Consider the following 13,776-nt stretch of genomic DNA (forward strand, 5'->3'; position numbering starts at 1 on the left):
TTTCCCGCCCACCTCTGACCCTTCAGCAAACCCTGCAGTTAGAGTTTCAAGAAAAGTCAGAACTGACCACCACCCCGCCCCCCAACCCTGCACCACCACCACCGCCTTGGTCTGGGGCTCCAGCGCTGCAGGCTGGATGACTGCAGTAGCTTTCTCACCCCCGCCAGGGGATCCTTTACGACGTAAGTCAGATCACAGTTCTCCCCTGCTCAAAACCCTCTGGCGACTCAGTCCACCTGTGGTAAGAGCCAAAGCCTTCCCAGTGTCCCATGCTACCCTCTGTCCTGACCACCTGCTTTTCCTGCTCACTGCACCTGCCCTGGCCCGTTGCTCTCCAGTCTGCACCCCACGCATTGTCCCACTTGGAGCCTTCACCCTCTTCCCTCCAGCCAGAACACCCTTCCCCTCATGCCTTGCGCATTCCTACAGCTCTCTGCTTAGATGCCACCTCCTCCAGGGAGTCTTCCCTCAACATCCTACTCATAACGACACATGCCCCGACTCTTTTTTGTTGTTGTTGTTGAGACGGAGTCTGGCTCTGTCGCCCAGGCTGGAGTGCAGTGGCCGGATCTCAGCTCACTGCAAGCTCCGCCTCCCGGGTTCACGCCATTCTCCTGCCTCAGCCTCCCGAGTAGCTGGGACTACAGACGCCGCTACCTCGCCCGGCTATTTTTTTGTATTTTTTACTAGAGACGGGGTTTCACCGTGTTAGCCAGGATGGTCTTGATCTCCTGACCTCGTGATCCACCCGTCTCGGCCTCCCAAAGTGCTGGGATTACAGGCTTGAGCCACTGCGCCCGGCCCATGCCCCCACTCTTACCCTGTGTATTTTTTCCATGGCATCCATCCACATCTGGTATGTTACATGTTTACATGGGTTACTGTCAGCTCCCCCTTGTATTAATGGAATGTGATCCCATGAGGGGAAGGGCATAGACACGTTCGCTGCTCAAGCCCCGGGGCTGAAGTGGGGTCTGGCCCTGGTGGGTGTTTAGCAAATAGCCACTGAAGCTCGCTGAGTGGTCCCTCGACTCTCCAGGGAAACAGTACTTGTCCCACAGGGTTTGTGGGCAAAATGGTAGCACTAAGATGCCTGGTACAGCCGCTCCTTGAAACTTAGCACTCTCCTTCCTTCAGAGGGCTGGGCTGGTGGTAAGGAGGCCTGGAAGCAGACTGGGCCCTTTGGCCTTCTGCAATCCCTCCCCTCCTCCAGCCTCAGTTTCCTCATTTCTACAATGCAGGAGGGGACTTCTATAGCCCCCCTCAACACTGGGCACCTCTGCCTGCCTCAGCCCATTCTTCACCCTGGGGCTGGTGCAGGGCCCACAGTCCATGATCCAAGCCATCAACAGTGAACAGACAGACGACTGACTGGCCCCACCAGGCCTGGCAGCAGCCCAAGGACAGGTAACCTCTCAGCCAAGGTGAAGTCCCCATCCTTCAAGGCCCGGCACCTTCCTCAGGGGGTTCACCTGGGCAAAAGCAACGCTGTGTTGCCGGCCTGCAGGCGAGATCAGAGAGGTGAGTGGGGAGAACCCTGAGTTCTCTGAGGTCTCTGCCCACCCCCACCCCAAAATCCCAGCACCGGCTTTCTGAGGCCCCTTCTGGGAGGCATCAGGGAAGAGGAGGCCTCTCTGCCAGTCACTGGATCACAGACCCTGACCCCATCAGAGGTCCGCCTTTCCTGTGTCCAGCTCCTTGAAACATGGGTCAAGGACAATTCCCTGGAGCTGTAATTCACACCCCACCCCCAGTCAGTTCCATCCATAGGTCAGACCCCTCCAGCCTCCTCCCTGGGGTCTAGGCTTGCCCCCTCTGATTCAGCTTCCTATCCCAGCTGGTGACTTAGGCCCTTCTGACCAGGCTGGGTGACCTGTCTACACCCCAGATACCCAGCCACACATTTTCCCAACCCTCAGACCAACCTCATTCTTGCTGGGAATCCCTGCCCCGTTCAGCCACTCAGCCTCCAGTGGCTCAGCTCTTCTTCCTTTCCTCTGCCAAACTCTCAAGGCTGCCTCCCCACTGGGGGTTCCCAGGTCTGACTCACTTTAGCACTCCAGGCCAGTGCTGGAGGCCGCATTAGGTGACTGGTTAATGTGTTTGGATCAGAGGGCCTCAGTCGAGCCAGGCTCCAGTCTGATCATAGGCCTCCATGTGGGCCTCTTTGCCCTTCTACTGAATGGACATGCACACCTCTGCCCATTCTCCCTCCACAGACTGCCCCCGTGTCCAGCCCCTGTTCTGCAGCAGGTGGCTCACGCTGGTTGTACCAAGGGTAGCAGTTGGGAAGGGTCAGCTGATCAGGGTCCCCCTTCTGGCCTGCCCAGGGGGCTCTGACTCTGCTGTCTGTCCTACTGCCCAGTTACAGCCCTGCCTCCTCCACTGAATTCTGCTCCAGCTGCATCTCTCTCTGCCAGCCAGACCAGCAAACACTGGAGCTCAGGGCGAGGGTGCTGGCCTCCCCCACTGCCCTGCCACAGGGCCCTCCCGTGAGCCACAGTGGCTCACGCCTATAATCCCAGCACTTTGGGAGGCCGACGCAGGCAGATCACCTGAGGTTGGGAGTTCGAGACCAGCCTGACCAACATGGAGAAACCTTGTCTCAATTAAAAATACAAAAGTAGCTGGGCGTGGTGGTGAGTGCCTGTAATCCCAGCTACTCGGGAGGCTGAGGCAGAAGAATCACTTTAACTCGGGAGGTGGAGGTTGTGGTGAGCTGAGATGGCACCACTGAGCTCCAGCCTGGGTAACAAGAGCAAAACTCTGTCTCAAAAAACAAAACAAAACAAAACAAACAGACAAACAAAAAAACCAGTAAGGGTCATGTTCTGGGAGGCGAACTCAGTCAACTGTTGGGTCACCATGACTATAGCCAACAAATGTGGGATGCTGCTGGGCCCTGGGCTGTCAGATCAATTACTTTTTTCCGAGAATTAGAAGGCTACAGGAAATGTATTGTTTTTTGTTTTGTTTTGTTTTGTTTTGTTCTGGGTTTCTTTGCGTGTTTTTAGAGACAGGATCTTGTTCTGTTGCCCCAGGCTGGAATGCTATGACTCAATCAGAGCTCACTGCAGCCTCGAACTCCTGGGTTCAAGTAATCCTCCCACCTCAGCCTCCCCAGTAGTTAGAACTACAGGCATGCACCACCATGCCTGGCTAATTTAAAAAAAATTTTTTTGGCTGCCTGTGGTGTCTTGGCACCTGTAATCCCAGTACTTTGGGAGGTAGAGGCGGGAGCATCTCTTGAGCACAGGAGTACAGGGCTAGCCCTGGGCAACATGGCAAGACCCTGTCTCTACAAAAATAAAAAAATTAGCTGGGTGTGGTGGGGTGCACCTGTTGTCCCAGCTTCTTAGGAGGCTGAGGTGGGAATATCGCTTGAGCCTGGGGCCTCAAGGCTGCAGTGAGCCATGACTGTGCCACTGCACTTCAGCCTGGGCAACAGAGTGAGACCCCATCTCTGAAAAAATATTTTTTTGGGGAGCCAGGCACAGTGGCTCACTCCTGTAATTCCACCACTTTCAGAGGTGGAGATGTGCAGATCAGTTGAGGTACAGAGTTTGAAACCAGCCTGGCCAACATGGTGAAACCTCGTCTCTTCTAAAAATACAAAAATTAGCCAGGTGTGGTGGTGCATGCCTGTAATGCCAGCTGTTCAGGAGGCTGAGGCAGGAGAATCACTTGAACCTGGGAGGCAGAGGTTGCAGTAAGCTGTGATCGTGCCACTGCCCTCCAGCCTGGGCAACAGAGCAAGACTCTGTCTCAAAAAAAAAAAAAAAATTTTGTTTTGAACTCCTGGACTCAAGCAATCCCCCAACCCAGACCTCCCAAAATACTGGGATTATAAGCATGAGCTACCACACTCAGCCACATTTATTAATTTCACTCTTGGCAAACATCAGGGAGAAGCTGACCCAAACAGCCTGGGAAGGGGATTGTCTTTCGGATAGAGACCAAGACTAGGGTTGGGACAGAGGAAAGTCAAATAAATCACACATTAGAGTTAGAAGCAGAGGCTCAGGCTGAGCCCAGGTTTATTATCCAAAATGAAAATGAAATGCAGTGATTAAAGGACACAGGGTCTCAGTGTGCATCATTCTCATTGTGGCTTTCAGGTGGCTGTGGAAGACAGGGTAGGAATGGTGGCCTCGGGAGCTGAGGCGCTCTGGGACTTGGGCAAGTCTTAGGCAAGCCATTCGTGCTTTCTGGGCCTGGTTCCCATGGGCCATTAGAAATGAAAGTGCTTTGTAGACTGTTGAGGGCAGTGCAGGGGTAAAGCTTCCCAGCTCACCGGATCATGGCCAGCACCCAGGGTATCAGCTTCTGCTTTATGGTGGGGTCTGCAGGTGGGAAGTCCTTGGCCTTCAGAATGACCTCATGGGCCTCCCGGAAGAGGTCCTCCCCTACTGCTGCCTCCACGTGCTGCCGCCATGTGGCCATCTTGGGTCGGCCTTCGAAGACTTGGCAGCCAGCACCCACAGGCTGTGGGGAAAAGGGGACAGAATGGGGATGGATGGTTGCGAGGGCAGGGATGGGCAGCATCTGATTTGGGGACCATATCTTCAGGAGGGGTTTGCACACACACTTAAGCACAGTGCTATAGCCAGGTATGGCAGCATAAGCAGGACTTCAGCAACTAGCCGGGGCCCCCTGCCTAGTGGGCCCACCTGCCCGCAGCACTCACATGCATCAGCTCCGTGATGGCTACCAGGTCAGCTAAGGAGATGTGAGGCCCAGTAAGGAAGGCCTTGTTCTGGAGGAACTTGTCCTCGAGCCACTGCAGGTTCACATCCAGCTCTGCCAGGGTGGCTGCCAGTGTCTGGGGAGATACTGGCTCGCCCAGGAAAACAGGGAACATCGCCTGGGGATTGGGCAGGCAAAGTCAGCAGTTAGTGGGGTAGAGAGGTAGCTTTGATTTGCATTTCCCTAATGATTAGTGATGCTGAGCATCTTTTTTTATACTTGTTGGCCAAAATGAGAATATTCTCAACACATTGGGTTAAGTAAAATATATCAATTTCCTTTCTTTCTTTCTTTCTTTTTTCTTTCTTTCTTTCTTTCTTTCTTTCTTTCTTTCTTTCTTTCTTTCTTTCTTTCTTTCTTTCTTTCTCTTTCTTTCTTTCTTTCTTTCTTTCTTTCTTTCTTTCTTTCTTTCTTTCTTTCTTTCTCTTTCTTTCTTTCTTTTCTCTCTCTCTCTTTCTTTCTTTCTTTTTTTTGAGATGGAGTCTTGCTCTGCTGCCCAGGCTGGAGGTGCAGTGGCATGATCTCGGCTTACTGCAAGCTCTACCTCCCAGGTTCACGCTATTCTCCTGCCTCAGCCTCCCGAGCAGCTGGAACTACAGGTGCCCGCCACCACGCCCGGCTAATTTTTTGTATTTTTTTTTAGTAGAGACTGGTTTTCACCTTGTTAGACAGGGTGGTCTCAATCTCCAGTGCTGGGATTACAGGTGTGAGCCATCAAACTCAGCCTTACTTTTTTTTTTTTTTTTCTTTTGAGACAGTGTTTAGCTGTGTCACCCAGGCTGAAGTGAAGCAGTACCATCTCGGTGCACTGCAAACTTTGCCCCCTGGGTTCAAGCGATTCTCCTGCCTTAGCCTCCTGAGTAGCTGGAATTATAGGCACAGGCCACCAAGACTGGCTAATTTTTGTGTTTTTAGTAGAGACAAGGTTTCCCCATGTTGACCAGGCCGGTCTCGAACTCCTGACCTCAGGTGATCCACTGCCTCGGCATGCCAAAGTGCTGGGATTACAGGCATGAGCCACTGTGCTCAGCCTCTTTTTACTTTTTAATTGTGCCTACTAGAAAGTTTAAAATTACGTGTGTGGCTCACATTATACTTCTATCAGACAGCACTTGACTAAATGAACTAAATTCCAGAGAGGCACAACCCGTTCCTAGATGAGCTACTTTCATTCCAATTTCATTTCCTTGGACCCAAGCAGGCAGGGAGAAAGGCTGCCACAGGCACGGGCTTTTCTGGCTGAGCAGCAGTTTGGGAACTGGGGACAGGGCTGAAAAGCAGAGAGATCTTATAGGCAATATAGTAGTTGGTGATTAGATTTTAAAGCTGTGCTAGACTGAGCTAGTGACCTGATCTCACATTCAAGATATCTGAAACCAAAGATAAACTGAAACCAACTAAACCTGCAACCCAGCCCACCTCCTGATTAGCTAGAAGAGAACAGCCTGGCATCCTGGTTACCTGACAAAGGGAAGTGCAAGCCCTTTCTTGGGGGTATTTATTATGCAATTTAATCTCTGTTCTTTTATCATAATGTCTGGCACACAAGAATACATCATGAGGCCAGGCGTGGTGGCTCATGCCTGTAATCCCAGCACTTTGGGAGGCCGAGGTGGGAGGATCACCTGAGGTCAGGAGCTCAAGACCAGCTTGGTCAACATGGTGAAACCCCATCTCTACAAAAATAGAAAAATTAGCCGGGCATGATGGCAGGTGCCTGTAATTCTAGCTACTTGGGAGGCTGAGGTAGGAAAATTGTTTGAACCCAGGAGGCGGAGGTTGCAGTGAGTCAAGTCACGCCACTGCACTCCAGCCTGAGCAATGGAGTGAGAGTCTATCTCAAAAAAATAAAAAAAAATAATAATACATCATGAGACAAGCAAAGAAGCAGGCAAATGTGACCCATAATTAAGAGGGAGAAAAAAATAATCAATAGAAATAGACCCACAGGCTGGGTGTGGTGGCTCATGCCTGTAATCCCAACACTTCGGGAGGCCAAGGAGGACGAATCACTTGAGGTGAAGAGTTCAAAACCAGCCTGGCCAACATGGTGAAATCCGGTCTATACTACAAATACAAAAAATAGCCAGGTGTGCTGGTGGGTACCTGTAATCCCAGCTACTCAGGAGACTGAGGCAGGAGAATCACTTGAACCTGGGAGGTGGAGGTTGCAGTGAGCTGAGATCGCACCACTGCACTCAGCCTGGGTGACAGAGTGAGACCCCATCTCAAGAAAACAAAACAAAACAAAACAGATCCACAGAACACCTACATGTTGAGATTAGTTGACAAAGATTTTTAGGTAACAGTGATAAATATGTTAGAGAATTTAGAAGAAAAGACAGATAAAATGGATAAGCAGATGGTGAATTTCAGCAGAGAAGTGGAAATTCTAAAAACCACCAAATGGAATTTCCAGAGCTGAAAAATACATATCTCAAACAAAGAATGTATTGGATAGGCTTAATAGCAATTTGGCACAACAGAGGAAAGAATCTGTGAAGGCAAAGACAGGTCAGTAGAAACAATCCAAAACTGAAAAGAAGAAAATGGTGCCTGAGCACTTTTGGGGAATGTTCTCGCTGCCGCCCCCAACACTCCCAGCCTCACCTTATGCCACAAGGCCCGGAGGCAGCTTCTCCGCAGAGTCGTGTGCTGCCATGCCAGGTACTCATCCACACGGGCACGGGCCTGCAGGTCCTGAGGGTACCAGTAATCAGGGACCTTATATTTGCGCGTCAGGTAGAGCAGGATGGCCACACTGTGGGTGTGGGGGAGTCACGATAGGTAAGGGAAGGGCACTGTGCTGGGTATTCTATACGTAGTTGTTTTTTTGTTTTTTGTTTTTTTTGAGACGGAGTCTTGCTCTGTCACCCAGGCTGGAGTGCAGTAGTGCGATCTTGGCTCACTGCAACCTCCGCCTCCAGGTTCAAGAGATTCTCCTACTTCAGTCTCCCAAGTAGCTGGAATTACAGGCGCGTGACACCACACCTGGCTAATTTTTTGTATTTTTAGTAGAGATGGGGTTTCACCCTATTAGCCAGGATGGTCTCGACTCCTGACCTTGTGATCCACCCACCTCGGCCTCCCAAAGTGCTGTGATTACAGGTATGAGCCAACGCGCCCGGCCTTTTTTTTCTTTTCTTTTTTTTTTCTTTTTTTTTTTTTGAGACAAGGTCTTCCTCAGTCACCCAGGCTGGAGTGCAGTGTTGCAATCTCAGCTCACTGCAGCTTCAATGTCTACAATAGTGCACCACCGTGCCTGGCTTTTTTTTTTTTTTTTTCTCTTTTTTGTAGAGATGGGATCTTACTGCATTGCCCAGGCTGGTCTTAAATTCCTATCCTCAAGCAGTCCTTCAGCCTTGGCATCCCAAAGTGCTGGCACGAACCACTGTGCCCAGCACATTTCTTTAAACTTTCTGACAATTTGCCAAAGTATGAGCCTCATTTTCCAGAGAAGAAAACCAGGCTTAGAAAGGCAGAGACTTGCCCTAGGGCACACAGCTCTTAATGGTAGAGCTGAGAATCTTTCTGAGGCTATACCCAAGCTTTTCCTACCACCAGGCAACATCCCACAACAGAATGTCTTGCCAAATGCTTAGAGACAGTTTCTGATCAGAGAACCAGAGAGAGCTTCCAGGAGGATGGGTCATCAAAGCTGAGCTTTAAAGAAGCTCAGTTCTTTCCATTCTGCATCCACTCTCATCCGCTGGGATTCCGACCAGCCTGTGATGGCCTGATTGTTCAAAAAGGCTCCCATGTCCTTTTGTTCTTTCTATCATTCTTTCTGCCAAGAATCCACTCCTCTCTAAGCCGACTGAGGTAGTTTGGCTCCCTAAAGCACCACTCAGGAAACACTCTTGCAGCTGCAGGATCCTAGAACAACAGAACAGACAAGGCTCCCTGGCACTCTCCTCCTTCCCTGGGTTTTGAGGGCCGCTGTGGTGATGGGATGAGCATGCACCTGGAAGGACACAAGATGTGTCCATGTGGAGACACAGAAAAGCTTTCAGGAACTTGGGGTTTCCCAAGGGTTGCGCATGCAGGCCAAAAGGGCAGAAAACCTCTGTATCTGCCTCTGGCCCATGTTCTCTATTAAGCTGGAGCTACACCCATGACCCAGCTCAACGACTCCATTGTCTGTGCAGGGTGCCCAGGAGCTCCTTTTGCTCCAAGTCAGTTGTTCAAGCCATCTCTGAGGAGGGCTGCAGGTCCCTGTGAGCCACAGACCTCCTGAAGGTGAGAGTAGTGGCAGAGAAACGCAGAGATTGCACATTGACTCTGGCTGGTACCCGGGAGGCACAATGCTGAGTAACACAAGGACTCAGGACACCTGGGGCACCAGGAAGGAAGAAGGTCTCTGGCAGAATGTCAGAGGAATTCATTGGAGGTGCATCCATCCTGAGATTTCAGAGATGAGCTCTAAAGCACAAACTCCAGGTTTTCCTTCTTATGGGAAGGGTGACTCTGGTGACAAAAGGGGCAGAACTGGGGAAAGGTTGGCCTTTCCTGAAGAGGATTCAACTTCTTGGGACCTGCTGTGATGTAAGACGTCCATATCTGGTGGCTCTCCCATGGGGGAGACCCATCCCGCGAAGCTGCAGCCCAGAGATGGAGCCACCGGGCAGCCCAGATGCCACTGAGCCATCGCCACAGAAGCTTGGCCAGAGGACTGCCCCATGGTGGCCAAAGCTGCCTTCCTCCACTGGCCTGCCCTGCCTCAAGGATACTCTCACCAGCAACCAAAGGACTAGTGCGGAAGTAAAGTAGATGTTGCTTTTCCAATCATCAGGGTGAACTGGAATAGCAGGAAGCCAGGGGCCCGGGGTCCAGTACTGACTCTCTGCGGGATGCGGGGCACAGATACTCTCTGCCTCTGAAGACTTTAGTTTCCTTGTCTGTGAAATACAGGGTTAGAGCAGGATGGTTCCAGCAGGCCTGGCAGCAGCCCTAGGGTCCCACTTACCTCTCCGTCAAGGTGAAGTCCCCGTCCTTCAAGGCTGGCACCTTCTTCAGGGGGTTCACCTGGGCAAAAGCATCGCTTAAGTGCTGACCTGGGAAGAATCCAGCATGGTGAGTGGTGGGAGGACAACACTGAGCCCACCATGGCCTGTGCCCCTCGCTGCAATGCTCAGGCCCCAGTTTCATAGCTCTTCTTCCCACCAGTCTGCACTCCTGGTTGGCAAAGACTGGAAGGGCCCCTGCGGGAGGAGGAGGAGGCCACTCCACTGGCTGGTACAAAATAGACAACATCCCTTGCTAAGTCCTGTAGGCACAGCCTCCTTCCACAGCCTGCCCCTCTGCAACAGAGCTCACTGTGCAGGGTGTGGTTCCTGGACCTTTGCACGCACTCTACCCACCTCCTCTTTCCACTACTGCCAGCTTCATGAACTTACAATCAGAGCGTCCCAAGCTGCAGGATAGGCCACCCGAGGGGACTCTGGCTTACTACCTCGTCCCTTCCACCATTAACTCTAAGGCAGGGTCATGAAACACAGAGAAGTGGCCTTTTTCTGGTATCTATCTACTTAGAAGCAACTTCTACTGGCTCCACCATGTCCCTTTGTTCAACCTGCCCTGGGCATGGCGGAGCTATGTGTAACATACCTGCTACCACCTCCTGTACCCCGACCTTTTATTCCCCTTACAGATGGGGTCTCGCTATGTTGCACAGGCTGGTCTTGAACTACTGGCTTTAAGTGATCCTCCTACCTCGACCTCCCAAAGTGCTGGGATTACAGGTGTGAGCCACCATGCCCAGCCTGCTACCCTCTCTTTACCCTCCCTTCAGACTGTTCCTTCACCAGGAACACCCTCCTCTCTTTCCTAGTAAAACATGCTTCCCTCTGCACCACTGTATTTGACAACCAGCCTGGACGTCCTCTTGCCTCCCATTCCCTTTCCTCTGCCCCATACTCTGCAGAGGAAGTCCTTGTGCAGGACGGTGGGCAGTTTCCAGTAGAGACTAGGTGGAGAAGTTTCAGGCAGAGGGCCAGCCATGGAGTGGGAGCCCTGGGCAGAAGGCTTAGCCAAGTAGAGTCGCCTTACTTGACCAATCAGCCATACCTGGGTTCTGCTTCCAACCCCTCCTACTACCCCACCCTGCACTGGGCCTGGGCCTGCCAGCTGAGTCCTCAAGGGCCTTGGAGGCATGCCAGAGAAACAAAACAGGGTGTAGGGCTCACCAAGCCCCAGGGGCCCCCTTCTGCTCCCAGCATACCCCCTGGGGCAACCTACCTCCCCAGCAGGAACAAGAGGCAGAGGACAAGGTTTTGGGAGGCAGAGGTTGCAGGGAGCTGTGATCCTGCCACTGTACTCCAGCCTGGGTGACAGAGCAAGACTCCGTCTCAAAAACAAACAAACAAACAAAATGCCTTGGGCCAGGCACAGCAGCTCATGCCTGTAATCCCAGCACTTTGGGAGGCTAAGCCGGTGGATCATTTGATGTCAGGAGTTCGAGAACAGCCTGACCAAAATTGTGAAATCCCATCTCTGTTAAAAATTAGCCAGACATGGTGGCACACATCTGTAATCTCAGCTACTCAGGAGACTGAGGCAGGAGAATCGCTTGAACCCGGGAGGCGGTGGTTGCAGTGATTCGAGATCCATGCCACTGCACTGTGATAGCAAGGGAAAGACTCTGTCTCAAAACAACAACAACAACAACAAAAAACCAAAAAAAGAAGTGGAGGACAAGGACAAGGTCAGAGGCAAAACAGGAGGAGCAGAGGAAGGAAGGGACAAAGAGGAACCCCAGTGCAGACTGGACGAGTGCAGAGGGCAGGGATGGAAAGTCACATCCTGAGCTCTTTGCTGTTGCAGAATCTCAGCAGCTGGCCCACAAAGAAGGGACTTGATCCTGCCCCAGTCTCTACACTTGGCACCCTTAACCTCTCTCATCCCACCTTTCCCTAGGCCCAGGTCACACGCGTTTTCATTTTGTTCCTTATTTTTATTTTTTTTTTAAGATGGAGTCTTGCTAGAATGTCCTGACTGGAGTACAGTGGCTATTCAAGGACACCATCATAGCACCCTGCAAGGGGAGCCCTGACAGACAGCACCTGGAAAATCGGGACACTCCCACCCTAATACTGTGCTTTTTCAAGGGCCTTAGCAAACGGCACACCAGGAGATGATATCCTGCGCCTGGCTCCGAGGGTCCCACCACTGAGCCTGGCTCACTGCTAGCACAGCAGTCTGAGATGAACTGCAAGGCGGTAGTGAGGCTGGGGGAGGGGTGTCCCCCATTGCTGAGGCTTGAGTAGGTAAACAAAGCCGCGGGAAGCTCGAAATGGGTGGAGCCCACCGCAGTTCAAGGAGGCCTGCCTGCCTCTGTAGACTCCACCTCTAGGGGCAGGGCATAGCTGAATAAAAGGCAGCAGAAACTTCTGCAGACTTAAATGTCCCTGTCTGACAGCTTTGAAGAGAGTAGTGGTTCTCCCAGCACAGAGTTTGAGATCTGAGAACGGACAGACTGCCTCCTCAAGTGGGTCCCTGACCCCCGAGTAGCCTAAATGGGAGCCACCTCCCAGTAGGGGGGTGACTGACACCTCATTAGGGCGGGTGCCCCTCTGAGAGGAAGCTTCTAGAGGAAGGATTAGGCAGCAACATTTGCTGTTCTGCAGCCTCCACTGGTGATACCCAGGCAAACAGGGTCTGGAGTGGACCTCCAACAAACTCCAACAGACCTGCAGCTAAGGGTCCTGACTGTTAGAAGGAAAACTAACATAGCGCCCTGCAGCCTGGAACTCCTGGGCTCAAGCGATCCTCCCACCGCAGCTTCTGGAGTAGCTGGGACTACAGGCGTGTGCCCCTGCACGCAGCTGCGCCCGTTTTTGTCCTCCGGTCTCGCTTCTCTTCATGGTCCAAACCCTTTTATTTGGCCTTAGGGGAACCCCGTGGTCTATTCCGTGAGACCGAGCAGAGTTTGGGGGAGCCCCCACTCTTGGATCTCCCTGCTGGCTCTTTCTCCTTTCGGTCTCCAAACCAGACCAGCAAGGGCCCCAGGAAGAAGGTGGCGCTGGGAGAAGTTCCCTAAGCTACGTATACCTACCTGTCCCTTCCTGACTTTTCAGTTCCCCAAACCCGAGGCCAGAGCTACCTTTAATCAGATCCACGATGCGCAGCTCGAAGGGGATGCCGTTCTTCTTGGCGAAGATGTAAACAGCGCGGCAGGGCTGGGACAGCAGGTCCAGGTACAGCTCCAGGCCCATAGCGGGGACAGACCGACCAGACAGGAAACCAGAGGGAGAAAGCAAACCCCAGTGCCAGGACTCCGGTCTCGGACCTCAGACCACGCCCCTGCGGCCACGCCCCCCGACCGCGGTGCCCCATTGGGCGGCTCGGGCGCCTAGGGACGCTGTTTAGTCCAATCGCGGGCGGCGGGCGGCCTGGCTCCTGCAGGATCTGGGCGGGTGGCCAAGAGACGGTTGTCCCTCAGGGGGACGCACAGAGAGGGCCCAGTTCCATCCCTTTAGTGCCTGGCTCTCTCATTTCACTTAGCATAATGTCTTCAAGGTGCATCTATGTTGAAGCGTGTGTCAGAATTTCCCATCGTACCCGTTTTAGAGGAGGAGATAAACACTGAATGATTATAGACCCAGAAAGTCTGGCTCCAAAGTCCATCCTCTTGGCTCAACACTACAGAGTCCTTGGTGCCAGCAAGTGGCAAAGCCTCAGGGCTTACGTTCAGTGTTTTGTGGCCACTCGCTTCACTCCAGTCGCACTCCCTGGAATGTGAGAGCCTTGGTCTTCCTGCTCCTGCCAGCACAGTACCATCCATCGCATTCCCTGGGTTTATTTCTTCCCTTCTCCAGGCCTGTGTTTCTCCATCTTTAAAATGACAGAAAGCTAGAGCCCTCCTAAGTCCTTGCAAGTCCACACCCCTAAATTCATCTGCCAAGTTGTAAGCCCAGGCCTGCCCCTTGCTGCCAGGGAGCCCCCCAAGGCCTGCCATGGAGCCTGTCAAATAGTATCAGGGTCACAGATCACTTTCTAAAACAAATCCCACTGAAAGTGTGTCAGCCAAAG

At 52.3% G+C, this 13,776-nt stretch overlaps 1 protein-coding gene across 5 annotated transcripts; it reads right to left on the reverse strand.

Annotated features, from left to right (window-relative positions):
* Positions 1–4,000: 4,000 nt before the first annotated feature.
* Positions 4,001–13,046, reverse strand: LOC103223040 (glutathione S-transferase theta-1). Of its 5 annotated transcripts, none has more exons than XM_037995373.2 (5): positions 12,848–13,040; positions 9,713–9,800; positions 7,357–7,446; positions 4,688–4,864; positions 4,001–4,485 (listed from the first exon to the last, which is right to left on the reverse strand). In XM_037995373.2, the coding sequence occupies exons 4-5, from the start codon at positions 4,859–4,861 to the stop codon at positions 4,291–4,293; spliced, it is 369 nt and encodes a 122-aa protein (XP_037851301.2). In that variant the 5' UTR covers positions 4,862–4,864; positions 7,357–7,446; positions 9,713–9,800; positions 12,848–13,040; the 3' UTR covers positions 4,001–4,290. The 5 variants fall into 5 exon arrangements, with proteins under 5 accessions (XP_037851301.2, XP_007973334.3, XP_037851303.2 ...); XM_007975143.3 differs by having other exon boundaries at positions 7,357–7,507; XM_037995375.2 differs by lacking the exon at positions 7,357–7,446 and adding an exon at positions 10,984–11,092.
* Between the last annotated feature and the right edge of the window lie 730 nt (positions 13,047–13,776).

This window comes from Chlorocebus sabaeus, chromosome 19, assembly GCF_047675955.1.
Source record: "Chlorocebus sabaeus isolate Y175 chromosome 19, mChlSab1.0.hap1, whole genome shotgun sequence".
NCBI classification, from domain to species: domain Eukaryota; kingdom Metazoa; phylum Chordata; class Mammalia; order Primates; family Cercopithecidae; genus Chlorocebus; species Chlorocebus sabaeus.